Raw genomic sequence first — 18,111 nt, forward strand, 5'->3', positions numbered from 1 at the left:
TGTGTGTTCACCAATAAGGAATCGATATTCATTCACTACAGAAAATGGCAGCCAGCCTCGTGTGCCGGGTTCACCCGGTCGTTTTATTTAGTATTATTGATTCGTATGAACGAAGAAACGATGACGCTAAAAGAGTTATAGGAACACTCTTAGGTACATGAGCTATTTGTTTATACGAATAAGAATAAGAAAACATGTTCCCGTTGTATAAAAAAATCACAAAAGTCGTCATTGTTTACATTTTTTCCTCCTCACGTGGGCAGTAATGTAGACATTTTGGCGTATGGAAGTGACTTCACATATGTGTTTCGGTTTCGTTTCATAACTACACATCAGAGTTATTAAACTATGAAGAGAAATAGCTGTAGTTTTTGAAAAAAAATATAACGTTATTTATTTCTCAATACCATATGGGGTTATAAATTTCTGTACAGTTGGATACCCACAATGTAACTGTAAGCAGTTGGAATTTTGTTCCTCCATACCCAAACCTCTTACTTCTGAGCGCCATATTGCACACCGCTCATTCCATCATTCTTTAAAATGAGCAGAATTATAGTAAAAAATATTTTCCATTTAAACCATTTTACAGTTTCTTTACCCTTTCACAAGAATAGGTGACTAAATCAAAGAAAAACGAAAGACTTACCTGATGAGAAAATCTAGCCATCGTGGAAATCCTTCGTATATGCAGTTTAAATGAACTTCTCATTTGATTTTCAGCATTTTGAATGGGTACATCTGGTTAATACAATTACAGATTTAATTTGTGAAACAAAAATATTATTTTAAATAAACCAACGAATTGCAATTACCAACTTAAAGATCATTTTGTCAAAAATATATTATATTCCATGAAATTAGTGACCTAATTCAAAATGGCTGGTCACTTTGATAACTGTCTTCATTACAAATGTTTTCTAGGTACCAAACAAAAATTTAGGATTTTTATCACTTGACTTAAGGTGGGATAAAATTCTATTCTGCAAACAAAAGACTTAATCTGTTTAAAAAACACATGTTTAGCTTATTCACATTTGCTGTGGCTTACAAAATGTCCGATGCTAGAGGTTAAGATGGCAAAAGTCGAAAAATAGCTTACCGGACAACCTCTAGCTCTGCTAAAGTAAACAGTCCTGAGAGCTTGCAGCTATGGTACACAGAGCTGTATTAATATCCTGATTGTTGAATGATTCAGAGCATCATTGCCGTGTAATATTTGCAAGATATTGGTAGATAGAAAAAAAATCTTAGAGAGAATATACAAATGGTGTATATGCTTAAAAAATAACTAACAAATGAAAAGAATGTTTGTTCTTTACAACCATTGCAATGCTACATGTATCAGCCTTAATGACTCATCTAAGCATGGTACTCTTACATTTCACATCTGAAATGTAGCAAAATGTGTTCATACGAACTTATTTACAAGTAACAAGATAGAAACAGAATAAACACATGCATAAAAGAAGGCATATCATTAACACTAAATACTACCATTTCCATTTAACTGTATGATGTGACAGTGGTACAAAGATTGAATCGTATATTTATTAAGTAAGGAAGTAACAAAGTAATTTTTATTTAATCAGTAAAGATATTTACACTATAACGTAGGTAACATGAGTTCTGTACAGCTTTTAAATCGACTAGGGATATTTCAAAATAAGCACATGCATACACAAGACATCCTTAAAAGCAGCCATTTTTTTCATTCATTCTAAGTTTGGTACAACCACTGACCCAAATTAAAATCATAAATATGGGGAACAACAAAGAACAAAAAAGAAAGTTAATGAAACACTAACAACTCATTTTAGAAGATGTTTCAGTAAATTGAGAGGTTTTATCTTAGGATAAAAGAAATTCATAAAAGAATTGTCATAACCAACTAAAATATTGATTACTTAACTTAAGAATTGTGGTACATTATTGTGTTACGTTTCTATTACACCTTTGTATTTTTGGCTATAAGAGTGTATGCAGGTAAAAATCAATACACAAAATGGACGAATGGGAAACATGAATAAAATCATAAAAGGCTAGTATTATGGAAAAATAAAGACTTATAAGTAAATATTCTTTTACTGCATCATATTTTAGTTGTAGAAGATGAAGATAGTTTTCCTAAAACTGACATATACAATTTAAACATTGGGGTTAGTGGTGCCAGTATGGCTGTTCAGTGTTGGGTGTCACACTTATGTCAGTTATCAAGCTTTTGGCATTTTCAAGCTGAAACTTTTAGTTCACAAGATAGATCTCGTCTATAAGTCAGAACCATTTACAAGCAGTTAAAAATTTAGTCTCAAAAATCCAACTTATAGGGCAGTATATACGGTATGCCTTTGTACCAAGGGTCTTGAAATGGTAAAAAATGCCTGTCAATGACCGACAACCTTTTTCCAATATTGGACAGAAAAAAATTGTCAACTCTTATAAATCACAGTCTGCATGATTTTATTACTGTAATGTATAAGCATCCTGGCTACCTGTCTCCTAATTGTTTATTGGAAATTGATGGACAGATGTGGCAATATTAGCCGATGAGCAGTCACCTGTGACTTTGATTTACCTGTAACTGATTAGTTGGTTGCATAATTGAATTAACAGTACATGTGCAGCATCATTGTGATAGAATCACTCAGAGAATTTATCATTCATTTAGGAATCATCCATTTATTACTTAAGATTTAATTTAAATTAAGAAAAAGATTGACAAATCTATTGTTTTCGCACTGATCTTTCACTCAGTGGTAATGAAAGCACAGTCCTTGTTTGTAATTATTAATTAATCGATTGAATCTTTTTAACACAGAAGTCCTGGCCTTTCATTAAGAGGTGGTACCAGGTACTTTTTCCCTTCTAAACTACTGAAAGGTACCTCCAGAATTTCAAAATTTCATACATTTTTATTAAACAAAATGATGAAAAGTACCTCCTATAAAACCGAAGGTACCTACATTGCTCAGAAAATAATTTAACCCCTGAGAAGTCAATAACCCATTTAAAATGTATTTGTGATTAATCAACTTTTTTCATTACTCTGAAGTTTTAGGCTGTTTGCCGATATAATGAAAAGATCTGAGAGACACGATGTTTTGTTTACAGGTTAGAACATCCAGGTGTGGTTGAAACCAAACTCGTTCACTCGTTCAGATATTTTGTAAAAGAAAGAGTATTTGATGAAATAACCAAAATTCTAATATTTATCTAAATAATTAACTACAAAAAAGTGTTTTTTTTTTTAAGTTTATTCTCAAACTGACATAAATGTCTGCTGAAGTATGATAAAAATGACTGGCATTATGCTGTCAAAATTTCCTGTCCCTTGCTTTGTTCATAAAATTATAGGCATTATTTCCAAAATCAAAAATATTATTCTAATTCGCCAGTATTTCTTCATGAATTTTATTTGTTATATTAAGAATGCTTCATGTTACATGGTAAAATAATTATGACCTTCATTTTAGGCCTTTTTGGTTTTTTGTTTTGTTTTTTTTTTTTAGTCACTTGTAAGTAGGTAATACATAGAAGAAACCTCCCCCTCCCCCCAAAAAAAATTAAAAAAAATAACACACTTGCATTTTTAAAGACTTGTTTACCATGATCACTGACTGAAATGAAGAACAGAACATTTAATGTACATGGATAGTCTTGAAAACAATATACAAATTCTAAAAAAATATATAAAAATGCAAATAAATGGAATTGAATCATACACAGACCTACAAGGTGCATAGACTTTATAAAATCATTTACCCAGAGTATTAGTCATATTCCTTAAAAACAGTGATGACACATATATTTAGTGACAACAAAAGACATAAAGTAAATAAAATAATACATTCAAAATAACAAAAGTAAATGAGCAAATTAGACTCCACTAAAAACTGGGAGCATGGACCAGGTGCACAAGTAAGTAAGCATCCTGTGCTTTCTGTAAGCTGACTTGTACATATGGGAGTATGCCTAAAGATATTGTTTGCCTTGAATTACCTCTGACATAAAGCTGTTTCCCAGTTTGAAAAAATAATGGCTCAAAAATTATTCCAAAAAAGATATAATCCATGAAAATTACCAAGATTACATCCAGACAATGTGACATGCACCATTTCTAGTTTAACAAACTAATCAAGTAATCTTAACATGGTTCTTTTTTTTTTCAAAATTCTCAACAACTAGCCGGAATATTAAAGGACTGTATATGATTCAACTAGCCCAAAACATGAAAAGTAAACAACATTTCAATAGCCTGAATCAATTTTTATTAGCCCCTGGCTTCATGCTAGTGGCCGATAGCTTGCACTGAAAACAATGTTGATTTTCTGGACACCAAAAAAATGAAATACGTTGTAAAATAAAAAGAAGAAATCTATTCTTTTGACCAAGTTTTTTTTTATTTTTTATTTTTTGTTGGCATTTTGTGAAGAATCTTGCACAATGTAAGCTTGCTGTTGTATGTGTAATAATCCCAGTAATTTATTGTATTTTAGGTGTATTTGATAAAGGATCATTAGAAGTAACTAACTGTTTTGCAGTCCCACATAATGAATCTGAAGATGAGGTATGAAGTTATATTTATCAACATACATACATTCATAAGGTGGCGCATTGATCATCGAAAACATACTTATTACAAGTTTCTTTGTTTTTATCAACATTATATGGTCTCAACAACGAAAAAATCAGTCCTATAATGGTATCACTCTGTCATGATGTAAAAGTTATCCAGTTTTTTTTTCAATTTTGTTCATATTGTGCCTAGAAATGGTGACACGCTCAGTAGTTTTTTTGTGTTTTTTAGGTTTTTGCCCCAACCCTTTTGAAAATAAGGGGCTATAAAGGATTAAATAGGTGATATCATTAGAATTAATTGAAAAATTTTATTGTTGATCTGGTTTTGATGATTCAGATATCAATGTGTACTTTCGAAATTCTGTATATTTTACATTGTAGACTTATCTTTTACCAATTTGGAGTTAAAGGTGAACAAAATTGGGTCACCTTAAAAATCATTTTTGGTCCAATTTAAAAAAAGAAAAATATTCTATTGGATTCCTTATGAGAATCCCAAGCTGTGTTTTCCCGTCAGATTTACATCTCTTACATTTTTTTTGGTATTATTAGTTACCATGATTGAAGGCGTAGGTCTTTTATTAGCACCATTAACCAGAACTTTTTTTTATCCTTAATTGAATTTCAAATTTTGTGCTATATTGTGTCCTAATCGGTTGTGTAAATTACGAACTGTAAGTCTCTGTGCCAAAGTGTGTCAAAAACCAATACTGTGTCCACACTTGCAGTGCTCAATCTAATGGACGATCTCAAAAGGTGAAAATTCAAAGTAACTGATTTGGCCCAGGTTACCATTTCCATTGTGACAGAATGACATAAATTGTGGGAATCCCACAATGGTGCGCTCCAGATTGAACACAGCACTAGCCCAAATTGATCATTGTGGTCATATCACGCTGAACCCTACAAAGCTCTTTAATATTGATTTTCTAGTGTGGTGCTATTTCTTAGTAATTTCAAACATGACATTGTTAAGAAAGTAACTCCAGGTGGTTGAATTATATTATAGCTATTAGAATATATAAATAAAGGGTAGTTTAAGTTCTAATTTTAGAAAATAATTGAAAAAGTTATGAAATTAATTTCTAAGGTCATTAACCATATCATCATGACCAATTGGGTTAGAAAATAAGAGATTTTACTTGTATTATAATCCATATGGTGTATTGCAGGTTGCAGCTGATCTTGAGTATGCTAGAAACATGTATGAACTTCATAAAAGAGTCAACTCATCTGAGGTCATTGTAGGATGGTATGTATATTTAAGTCAGTAAGAAATTGTCTGCTGAGATGTCCTTTATTTAAAAAGGATTAATGCACAATAACAGCAAGGCAATATTTCACAAAATATTTTATGGTTAAATTGTTTTAATGATTGTAGTAAGTGTACACCAAGCCCTGCATTAACTGTGGACTTGTCTGAACCAGTCTTTTTTTAAGTCTTTTTTTTTCCCTTCCATGATTTAGATCAATATTTCACACTTCAAAAAGTCATAGAGGTATTTTCATACTCTGGGTGAGAGTAATATCACACCTGAATTTACACGTCTTCTACCTTAGTGAGAATTATTTCTTTTGAAGTTTTGAGATTAGTTAACATCAGTAAATAAATGAACTTCAATGGAAAGTAAGATTCATTTCACTCAAGTAAAAAAATGATATCAAGTCTATAACATGTGATGTTTTTTAACACAACTCTTTAACATCTTAACAGGTACTCAACCGGTAATGAAGTGTCAGAGCATTCTGTACTTATCCATGAGTATTACACAAGAGAAGCAAAAAATCCCATTCATTTGACAGTTGATACCAGTTTAAAGAATTCCAGGATGGACATCAAGGCTTATGTTAGGTAAAGAAAGTGCCGTTGTTTTCACTTTCTATATTACTCCATAAATCAGGCACTAGTTTGAGGCTGATACAACCTGTGATAGAATGAAAATATTGCTGTGAAGGTGTTAAATTTAGCAAATCTGGCTTGCAATAAGGTGAACACTGTCAACTTCCCTTCATGCCATTATGTATTTTCTATTTTGCCTGAACTCACATCTCGTACGTAGGTTAAAGGTTAAAGGTTCAATTTGTGTTGAACAACCCACTTCTAGGAAGGCAGAGTCTGTAATTATAGTATAATAACTTTTATATGTTGACATTATGAATTAGCATTCAACCAATCAAAATAGGAACAATATGTAGGACATAATTGATGATGGTATTTTATGTTGTTTTAGTTCAACAATTGGTGTGCCAGGGAAGACAATGGGTACTATGTTTACACCTGTTCAGGTAGAAGTTGTGGCATATGAACCAGAAAGAGTTGGTGGTATGTTTATAATACTTGTACAAAATTTGCTTGCCTGTATGATTTGTATTGATATTAAGTATAAAATTCTCTAAAGGCAAAATTATAAAAGATGTGTGTTTCCTATTCACCTACCCCCATTTTTTCAGCTAAAAGTTTTGTACCCCCAGTTTTTTTGTTTTTTTTTTTTTTCGACCATACAAACTTTGATCTTGTATAAGGGTATCTACCTGTCATCAACATAGGCATCCTTTAGTTGTCGCCGCCATCATTAACAATTTTTCAAAATTCTTCTTTTCTGACACTACTTGACCAATTAGAACCAAACTTGGTATAAATGTTCCTTTGGGTATCCTGCATAGGTTGGCACAGATCAAAGGAAAGTTGCCAATGCTGAATGAAGAGTCATCATGTTTGTCGTAAAGTTTGGTCAATAGTTTTCCTTTACCATCGATCTCTAAGTGTAGGTCAAGATATTACAGTGTTAGGGACTTAATTTTTGGTCAACATAGACCCATCATAATTTTATGTAGACCGCACTGTACATTTCAAAGGAAATTGAGCCAGTTTCATCATAGACCTGCTTGATTTTACGTAGACTTGGTCTATAGGTCTACTGCTAATTTCTTTAACTGCCATAATTGATAATGAATCAGTTTTATGACAAATGTGAACTGAAACAAAAGTGGAAAAGGTTCACAATCTAGTATTATATTTAGGCTAATTATCTTTAATGGTAACTTTATTAACTAATATTTGTTTTTTATTATCTTTACTGTTTTTTGTTGTAATAAAACAATAATGACAGTCAGAATAGCTAAGTCACAGGTGTCAATTATCCACTTGTATGTTCATCAACCATGAAATTGAAAAAAAAAACAATTACCATGGATAGCAGACAAAATGTATCTGATGTTTACACAACAATTACATTCAACCATGGGAGCTAGGTAGCTTTAGATTCTTTTTTAGGGTAAATAATTATGATTTTGTGCCACTGTGAAGCATGAAAATAAAACATTTATTATTCTGAATGCACCAAAATTAAACATGCATATTTTGACAGAAAACCACCGAAATAATATGCACAAGTATCTCAGTTAACAGCACCAGATAAATAAAAACACTGTTGATTTGTGTGGGGGGGATTTTGCTTTCAGTCAAGGTCATAGTTGCCTAAAAGCTTAATTGTTTTTTCTGTAAAAATTAAGCTTCTGAACAATAACTCAAATGTTTGCATCTGGTTCAAATGGAACTTAAGGATACTGTTGCATACAGGTTAGATATCAAATATTTTTTCTCTAAAATGGGGACACAATTCCACTTGTACACCCTGGTGCATTTTGATTTTTTCTGGTCTTATTTTGAAAATGTTTTTGTTAGATTCCTCATGAAAATCCTTGCATGCATTTTTCAATCAGATTTCAGATATCTTTTACATTTTTCAAATTATAAGGGGCCACAACTTAAAAAAATGGACTAATATATTTAGTGTTATTTTGGGAAAAAATGGATTATTGGATTCCATATGAATATCCCACTATAAATACAAGAGCTTTAAGAAGTGTGCTTACCAACATCATGTACTGTTTTTGAGGTAATGAGGTACTAAGTGATCCATGAATGCACCGTGAAGCAGGCCTTCATACTTCCATTTGATAATTTACATGTTGGATTTCATGTAAACATGTCAATTGATCAGTTTTTATCACACAACAAATAGTGACTAGGAGGAGTAATGAAGTGATTTAATTTTACAGTGGAATTAATACAGAAAGGAAAATTTAACCCTAAGAGAACAGTACAGATGGTGTCTGACCTAACACAAGTAGAAAGGGCATGTACTTTACTGAAGGATAAGCTGTCAATCACTCAGGACTTTGTTGATGATGTATTGGTAGGCTTTTTTACTTCATTTCATTCAAGCTGTTCACTATGACTTCCTAACTATCAATCAGGCTCTCAGATTATCAATTTTTTAATTTCTTTGATTCATATTGTTTTGCTGTGTGTATTATGTGGGTTTTCAATTAAGACATAATTTTGTTTTTAGGGAAGATACAGAAAAGATGTTTAATCCAAGAAAAATCACCATTATTTTCATTTTATTTGTGACGAGATTTTATTAATTCTAGGTGTAAAGTCTGGCAAATGAGGATGGTGATTATACCCACATTTGATTATAATAAGGGTATAATATACTCTTACTATAATCAAATGTGGATAAAACACTATATTATAGTGATCCTACATGTTGGCTGATTTTGTTTATCAATTGATGATCATATACTTTTTGATTCCAGACAGATATTTTGAATTAAACTTTTCATACTTCAATGCAAGGCTGTCAGTCTTAATATAGAGACGAAGTTTGGTTATTGTATAAATTGCATGTACATTTCACAAGTTATGGGCCTTTATTGGTATGAAAGAGGTTTCAGTGCCCACCAGATCATCTGTCTGTGATTGTAATTGTCAAAGAGTAATCAAGGGAACCAAGGTTATAGCGGTAATCAAAAGAATGTAATCCAGGGACAAAGACCAGACATGGAACACACACAACAAAGAACATAAAGTAACTAAAATCATACATACAAAGTAACAAAAGTAAATGAGCAACTCAGACTCCGCTAAAAACTGGGAGCATGGACCAGGTGCAACCATTTATCTAATTATTCAGTCCATTGATAATGTTTTGGATCATAGTTTTTCTAGTACCAATACAATGTATATCCTGTTGTTGTAGGCCAACAAGGTTCCTGCTGATTGTACAGTGGGCCGGTATCTAATGGATTTGATGGACAGTGTGCCACAGATAGACAGAGATGAATTTGATACAATGTTAAATGCCAATATGAAGGTAATGTGATAGTAGCACTATCAATACATACATGTATGTTTTGTTTCATTTTCACGTTTATTTTTTTTAAGTTACTTGAGTATTTAGGGGCAACTCTTTAGCTCTACCTGTGTAAAACAATGTTTTGGTGCCAGGTGTAGACTGCATTGTGACGTAATGTTTCCTCATTGTTCTTGAAAGACTTAATAGGTGACCTTGGGCTGACATTTCCATCCCGTAGGGGTTGTCTCTTTGACATATACACCATACTTATTCTCATTATATGCATTAAACCGGATTGTTTTGAGATAAATAGTCGGAGTTGCTAAGAAGTGTTTTGAAAAAAAGCATCTTTAAGTAACTTATTCATGACAAATGCTTGAAATTCACTGTGAAATCAAAAATGTTTTTGTATACATTAAAGAAATTTAACGGAGAAAGAAAACTTTTTTTATTTTCCCCATTAATAGGGGGATTTTATAATATGTTATTAGATTTTTCATATAACAAGCATTCATTTACATATGGTTAAATATAATTCAACAATTAAGTGAAACCATTTGTTTTGTAGGATCTGCTGATGGTGGTATACCTTGCTAATCTGACAAAAGCACAACTAGCACTGAACGAGAAACTCCACAAACTTTAAAAACCACACTCTCTACACTTGGCTGGCTGACTTCTTATTTATTGTGGACAATGATTCAATTCAAACATTTAGTCTTTATCATATTAAATTATAAAGCTGTCATTGTTCTTTTTAGGCCTTTTATATCGTGATACTTTACAACAGATTGTGGGTTATTAGTACTTGAGTGAACTTGCAGTTTCATAAAGAGTGAGACTGATTTTTAATACAATTGATATGCCACTGAATAATTTAAATAGCTCTCAAAGTAGAAATCTACCCAACATTCTACATATGTGTCTTTCTTTGTAACAAGAAAACACCTGTGTGATTTTTTGGACACTATCTTACAAGTTTAAGGTTACAGACCACCAATTCAACCAATGAGCATTTGGAACGTACGCAAAAATAGACCTACGCAGAAATTACCCCTGTTCCTCATAGTGCTGTGAAAAAAGTTCTCATCTTATTTAAAAAATTTAAACAGTTTCTGAAAGGAAAAACATTTCTGTACATTTTATAGGTGCATTTTGCTTCTTGTGATGTGAAGCCTAATCTCCATAATGATTTTTAAATATACCCCTATCTTGTGAAAACACTAGGATTTCCCATGCTATTTATAGACCCTTCACTTTCGGTGACCAGTACTGCACTGCAAGTCTGCTAACCCCACATGCCATTCTGAGGATTGTGAGCTGACATATGTAGAATCATGCTGATATATAGTCATCTGCAGGTTAAAGTTAAGGTAAAGTCCAGAGAAGCCATTGAATATTGTGAAATTAGCATAGAAGCCTATGTGAAGTGGAATTAGTGGTTTTTAGCCTTAAGATGAGCCATGGCAAAATGAAAAGTTTCTTGAAATAGCTTTAAACTACTTGAAGATCTTGTTAACTTTGCCATGAGAGGAATACACTACAAAAATCCTTCAAAATATGCATTTTTTTAAGTTATAGGTCCAAATTATGGAAAATTGGTCTTTTTGGCTGATTTTTATGTCCTATCTTGTAAAAAGTGTAGAAAATTTAGTAAAAATATCAAATATTAAACTTTGAGGGCTATATTTACCTAAATATGGTAGTAATAAGCACTTGAAATCAAGTTTTGTGTAGATTTGAGCAAAAATTAGGTTAGAAATGAGGAAAAACTCACTTTCATTACTGCGGTTAAGGCCATATAAGCATTCCCCTATGGCAACATGGAAAATCCATTATTGAGCACTTTTTTTGCTTTAGGTGCCCTTTACTGGTCATGTTTTAATGTGAAAACACTGTATTTACAAATTTAAAGCCAAATATATCACCTTTTGTGAAAATTTAAAGATTTAGGATTTTTGACATGTGATCAAGAAAAAGGGGGAGGCATGTCAGAAATAAATTTTTAAAAATAGACCAATTTCTCAGAAAATGATTACTTTTAAAACTATTTCTTCATTAATATTGTTAAAAAACAAGTTGTGATTGATATTTTTTACTTGAAAAGTCAGAAAAAGTTCTTTGCAAATATTTAATGCATTTCAGTATGGTAGAATATTTTCACTTTTTTGCTCGCACAACTTGGTTACCCTATATTTAAAAATCAAATATTTAAAAAAGTGCTTGTCACATTTCACTGAAACTTTGCAAATGCATTCAGTATGTGTGTAGGAAGATACCTGTATAGTTACTTATTTTATCTAAGACAAAAAGTGACTCTTTAGGTTACAGACCACCAATTCAACCAATGAGCATTTGGAACGTACGCAAAAATAGTCCTACGCAGAAATTACCCCTGTTCCTCATAGTGCTGTGAAAAAAGTTCTCATCTTATTTAAAAAATTTAAACAGTTTCTGAAAGGAAAAACATTTCTGTACATTTTATAGGTGCATTTTGCTTCTTGTGATGTGAAGCCTAATCTCCATAATGATTTTTAAATATACCCCTATCTTGTGAAAACACTAGGATTTCCCATGCTATTTATAGACCCTTCACTTCCGGTGACCAGTACTGCACTGCAAGTCTGCTAACCTCACATGCCATTCTGAGGATTGTGAGCTGACATATGTAGAATCATGCTGATATATAGTCATCTGCAGGTTAAAGTTAAGGTAAAGTCCAGAGAAGCCATTGAATATTGTGAAATTAGCATAGAAGCCTATGGGAAGTGGAATTAGTGGTTTTTAGCCTTAAATAGCTGTAAATTATGGTCATCTTGTCATAATTTACCCCATAAATGACAACTACTGTGCAAGTACTACATGTATTGTTCATGAGTACCAATTTTCGTGGTTTTGTTGGTAGGCCAAACCACAAGATTTGGTTTCCAATGAAAAGAAGATTTCCGTTGATGTGTATACTGGAAACCTCAAAACCAAGAATTAAAAAATCCACAAACTTGTGCTTTATCCCTAATCCACGAAAATTGGTACCTATGAATTAAAGTACTTTCACAGTGTTCAAACTTTAAAGATAGTAACGATAGCATCTAAAAGATCACACGTGTTCTGTTGTTATAAAGTAAGACACATTGGTATTTATACTTAGAGAGCTATTTAAATCAGTAGCCTAGCTAGATTTGTATTGAAAACTATCATTTATAATTTGGTCCAGCAATGCTTTCTAATATATCATGAGCTGGTTTTTGCTAGAGAAAGATTCTAACATGATTTGAAAGAAAACCTGCTTATGAATAAAATCAAAAAGCTCCAGTAGCATATTAAGTTTTAACATGGAGAAATAACTGTGTTCATTAAGTTGTAACATGGGAAATAATTGTGTTCATTAATTAAGTTGTAACATGGGAAATAACTGTGTTCATTAATAAGAAAGTACACCACTTATATATACAATGCTAGAAAGGAGTTGTAAACTGTTTCGAACATACCTGTAACTAAAATTTTCTACATTACAACTTCATCTTTAATCCAGTTAATATTTAATTATCTGGTTTAATTATCAAGAGCAATCAAGGAGATCAAGATTCAAGCAGAAATCAAAAGAACATAATCCTAGGATAAAGACTAGACACGCACTACAAAGAACATGAAATAACAAAAAATTTATGTACAAAGAAACAAAAATAAATAAGCCATGCTGACTCCACAAAAATATGGCAGTATGGACCAGGTGCACTGGTAGGGTAAGCATCCTCTGCTTTTTTAGAAACACCAATATGGAACCATACTAAAACTTTTTTAAGCAAAAGGGAAACAGAAAGTCATCTATGCAAAAAAGATCACCTATGTGTTGTGATTTATTTTACTTGTAAGTCAAAACTTTGGTTTCCATGTGTATATTCCAAACTTATCGAACCTTATTAAACTGAATTGCCTAAGGCATTTACTTGTAGTTGAGAAATGTGTATCTGATACATATAATTATATTCCTTTTTACCTCACCAAAATAACTGATAAAAATAGTTAAAAAGAAAAAAATATTAACTAGTATATAGTGGACAGTATACTTACGTTAAGGGTGTTATTTCTTCTAGCAAGTAATCAACTATTTTACATGTTCATATGAAATTTAATCAAATTTAGTTGACGTGTTATATTCATAAGATATGTGGACAGACAGACTGGTTTATTATTGTATGCTCTTTACTCTGTATTAAACGTATCCGGCCAAAATTGTTCCATGAATATAAGTCTTTTAAATAAAAATGTAATTCTTTGGTCAACCTAATGCCAACACTTTTCATTGTTGAGAAAACATTTTAATATTGAAATCTCATACCATTCTATGAAATCCAACTTATATCTGTATGAACAACATCAGTTTGGTTTTTTATTCCCCAGTCTAATAAATTACACCTTGCATATTTTTACATGTTTGTGTTTGCATTACAAATATAAATTAGAGGAATGTTGAGGGGATAGATTTCCTTGATAAAATGACAATCCTTGGATGAATTGCCTTAGGAATTCTGGAGATTCAAAATATATATCAGATAATTTTTTTCTTTTGTTTGCTAGTTTGACCTGTTTTTTTATTTATTTTTTTTAATAATGTTGATCAACTATGTGTAGTTTCTTCCTTATTTAGATGCATAGTTTTTTTTTTTTTTTTCATTTCAACACTGAGTGGCATGGATTTGTGCATTGTTGGTTTTAAGTTTAGTTATAGTATGCCTTATGAACAGTCTGATATCAAAACATCATGTTCATTAAGATTTGAAAATAATAGCTGTATTCTGATTAGCTGTCTTGATATTGAGATTGATACAATATGGTATATACATGTCCGTGCATCCTTCTGGTCCACCTAACTTCAATAGGTTTTTGATGTATTTCAATTACAGTGGATTCAACAGGCACTTGGGTCCAGGTTTTTTCTTTCCCAAAAAATTAAAAATTCATTGTTTTTAACCATTATTATTGAATTCTGACCATCCTGGATCCTAGTGCCTGTGCCTACATGGTTAAAACAACCGTGCATTGTTATATAACCATATTTTCTCTTTCTTTTGACTAGGCACTATGGCAGGAATCTAATTTGACATGATAAAAGAATGTGTCCCACTTAAACATTGAAAATTGATAATTTCTATTAGGTGCCATGCCATGATTTTGGGAAATGTTACTTGAGCCATGTAAGGAAATAATGGTCAAATAAATCTGATGTTCAATAACACGAGTTAATGTGAATGGATCTCTCTGCAATTATACCACAAAAAGTCACTCCACAAAAGGAAGGCTGGGATTGAGTAAGGAGGTTGAGACTTATAACTGTTAAGAAATAAGAGTCTAAAAATGTGCAACCTGGATTTTTGCCAAATATTGAGTGCTGTATCATGCTTGAATGGTGTATCTTTCAGATATGAACAACTTTTATATTATTACAACAAATTTGATATCTTTAGGCAATATTCATAGCTAAATGCACATACACCTTTCTTCATTATAGGAGTTTTACATCTTCAATATGTATATAAACAAGAGGCTCCCAGGGGCCTGAATCGCTCACCATGTTGAATTTTGCCTTTCAAAGGCAATAAATTTAACATGAAGTTGTCCAACAATTTTGACTCAAGAAGACTTTGGTAGGACTTATCATATGATCATTTCAACAATTGAAAGTTTCTTTTAAACAATCATAGTTTTCAAGATATTAGCTGAAAACTGTGAAAAAAAAAGACAGCAGTTTTCCCCTTTCAAGGGCAATAACTCTTACAAGGAGTCAAAAAGTAAAAAACAGTAAGAGATGTAAATCTGATAGAAAAACACTGGCAGGGATTTTATAAGGATATCATTAAATAAAATATTGAAAATCAGACCAAAAATAAAAGTCAATTTTTTGGAGTGTGTGGCCCTTTAGGACCTCTATAACTTCAAAGGAATCAAATTAAAAAATCAAACTCATATGAATAAATATTAATAAAAAAGTTGCCTCTTTTTTTTTTAGATAAAATACATCCAGGAGAGGCATAACTGATGCTCTAAAACGCTATCTCCGCGGAGCTTCATGGGGGGGGGGGTCTTTGCCCCCCCTGGACCCCCTACCAGAGCTCTGCCGTAATTTTGCCTACACAACAATTTGGCCTCAGCTACGCACCTGCTTTTAGGCATGGCCCAATGTCGTTCCCATTGATCTCCAAAAACTGTTAAAGATAAGATTAATCTGCAAAAAAACTTTAAAAAAAAACAGAATTTCAAAAAGAAACATATTGACATCCGAATCATTATAATTGGATCGACAATTAAATATTTCTATCAATTCTAACACCCAATTTCCCCCTTGTAGTCATTATTTATAAAATGGGTTATGAAACAAACTTTCAAAAACTTAAGGACCTTCCACCATATATCCAGGAATGTTGTGTTAAAATTTGGAAACTATCAATTCAGTTTTACTCAAATTATGGTAAATTAATAAAAGGAACCCAACAACGACAATGATTACAACAGAATAATACCATTATACAACAAAAACAAATTACAAATGTGTCTGTAAGACACTAATGATGCCCCCGCTCGCTAGATTTGCCAAATTTCGAACACGTTTATTTTTGTATGGAGACATGGTTTGCCGATTCAGAAATCCTTCCTAGGCTTGTGTTACTCCTGGTCTGGGGATCAATTTGGGGATAAGAAATTCCTAAATATATTCATATCTACATATTTCAAAATCAATCTAAAGAAGTACCTTAACACTTTTGAATAGAGTATCTTAAAAGAGAAAATTGTTGCTGCATACACTGTTTTTTTTTAATGTTCTAGGTTACAGACCACCAATTCAACCAATGAGCATTTGGAACGTACGCAAAAATAGTCCTACGCAGAAATTACCCCTGTTCCTCATAGTGCTGTGAAAAAAGTTCTCATCTTATTTAAAAAAATTAAACAGTTTCTGAAAGGAAAAACATTTCTGTACATTTTATAGGTGCATTTTGCTTCTTGTGATGTGAAGCCTAATCTCCATAATGATTTTTAAATATACCCCTATCTTGTGAAAACACTGGGATTTCCCATGCTATTTAGAGACCCTTCACTTCCGGTGACCAGTACTGCACTGCAAGTCTGCTAACCCCACATGCCATTCTGAGGATTGTGAGCTGACATATGTAGAATCATGCTGATATATAGTCATCTGCAGGTTAAAGTTAAGGTAAAGTCCAGAGAAGCCATTGAATATTGTGAAATTAGCATAGAAGCCTATGGGAAGTGGAATTAGTGGTTTTTAGCCTCTATACTGTATTATCTTAAAGTGATTTGGTATTGTCAAATCAGCTTTTGTTTTTGTGTTGTGTTGTTTATTTTTTAATTTCTAGTAGATAAAATTTTTGTGTGTGAGGGCCTCAGGGAAGATTAGCTTGTAAACTAACTGTGTAACCCTCTTGCAATAAAAATTTTATTATTATTATTATTATTGTATCCTGGTCACATAGTGTCATGAAATTCTGTTTGGCAGTGTCAGACTATTTGTGATGAGAAAAAGTTGACCGATGGACGTATTAATGGACACATAAAAAATGTGAATACCCTCCATAATAGTCCGAACTTTAGATTTGATTCTGGAATAATTTTCCTGTATGTTGATACCAAATTTGCTACAAAAATTACATTTTTTATTAAGTTTCTATCATTTTCCATGAGAGACACTGTTTTGTTGACATTTTGAACCATAATAGAGAGTAGGCGGAGCTTGTTACTTTTGATAGGTGTGACATGCACAATTTCAACTTAAAAGTCGTTACAAGCGGTTGAAGGGCGGTACTCTGTTGTACTGCTTAATCTCCAACTTATTGTATGGCACATCGTTCTGACCCCAACCCGACATATCAATATCCAAATAAAAAAGAGGAGGGTTGCAAGGTCAGAGGAAATTCGGACTACCCCCATAACAAATCCCCAACTTTGTTGATTGGGATATATTTCTGACAAAAATAACAAAGTCTATCACCCAGTTCCGTAATATTTCATGAAACTCAAGATCCTTTGGCCCTGCACACCTTCATCATGTGTAGAAATATCCTGTAAAATATTTTTGATGTAGTTCAAAAACTGTACGAGGAGATAGCCGGACAAGCCATTATCCATATATTTCTGAGTAAAATGATTAAAGTGTAACTATCACCAATTTCCATAAAATTTCACAAAAATCAAAATCCTTTGGCCCTGCACACCTTCATCAAGTGTAGAAATACCCTGTAAAATATTTCAGATGTAGTTCCAAAACTGTACGAGGAGATAGCCGGACAAGCCATATAGCCCTGTTTCTGAGTAAAATGACAGTGTAACTATCAATATTTCACGAAAATCAAAATCTTTGGCCCTGCACACCTTC

At 32.3% G+C, this 18,111-nt stretch overlaps 1 protein-coding gene across 1 annotated transcript; it reads left to right on the forward strand.

Annotated features, from left to right (window-relative positions):
- The first annotated feature begins 5 nt into the window (after nt 1-5).
- LOC148604367 (eukaryotic translation initiation factor 3 subunit F-like) lies at nt 6-10,470 on the forward strand. The gene is made up of 8 exons (XM_088547385.1): nt 6-153; nt 4,497-4,567; nt 5,751-5,830; nt 6,293-6,430; nt 6,810-6,901; nt 8,641-8,777; nt 9,627-9,740; nt 10,291-10,470. The coding sequence occupies exons 1-8, from the start codon at nt 45-47 to the stop codon at nt 10,366-10,368; spliced, it is 819 nt and encodes a 272-aa protein (XP_088403511.1). The 5' UTR covers nt 6-44; the 3' UTR covers nt 10,369-10,470.
- Nucleotides 10,471-18,111: the final 7,641 nt, after the last annotated feature.

This window comes from Perna viridis, chromosome 10 (genome assembly GCF_037379345.1).
Source record: "Perna viridis isolate PV_CMFRI_1.1 ecotype Kerala chromosome 10, ASM3737934v1, whole genome shotgun sequence".
NCBI classification, from domain to species: Eukaryota; Metazoa; Mollusca; class Bivalvia; order Mytilida; family Mytilidae; genus Perna; species Perna viridis.

Excerpts from the sequence above, each read along its gene's own strand:
- LOC148604367 (XM_088547385.1), top strand. The coding sequence starts at position 45 with ATGGCAGCCAGCCTCGTGTGCCGGGTTCACCCGGTCGTTTTATTTAGT. Across the intron at positions 6,431-6,809 it reads GACATCAAGGCTTATGTTAG|TTCAACAATTGGTGTGCCAG; the intron begins GTAAAGAAAGTG and ends ATGTTGTTTTAG. Across the intron at positions 8,778-9,626 it reads ACTTTGTTGATGATGTATTG|GCCAACAAGGTTCCTGCTGA; the intron begins GTAGGCTTTTTT and ends CTGTTGTTGTAG.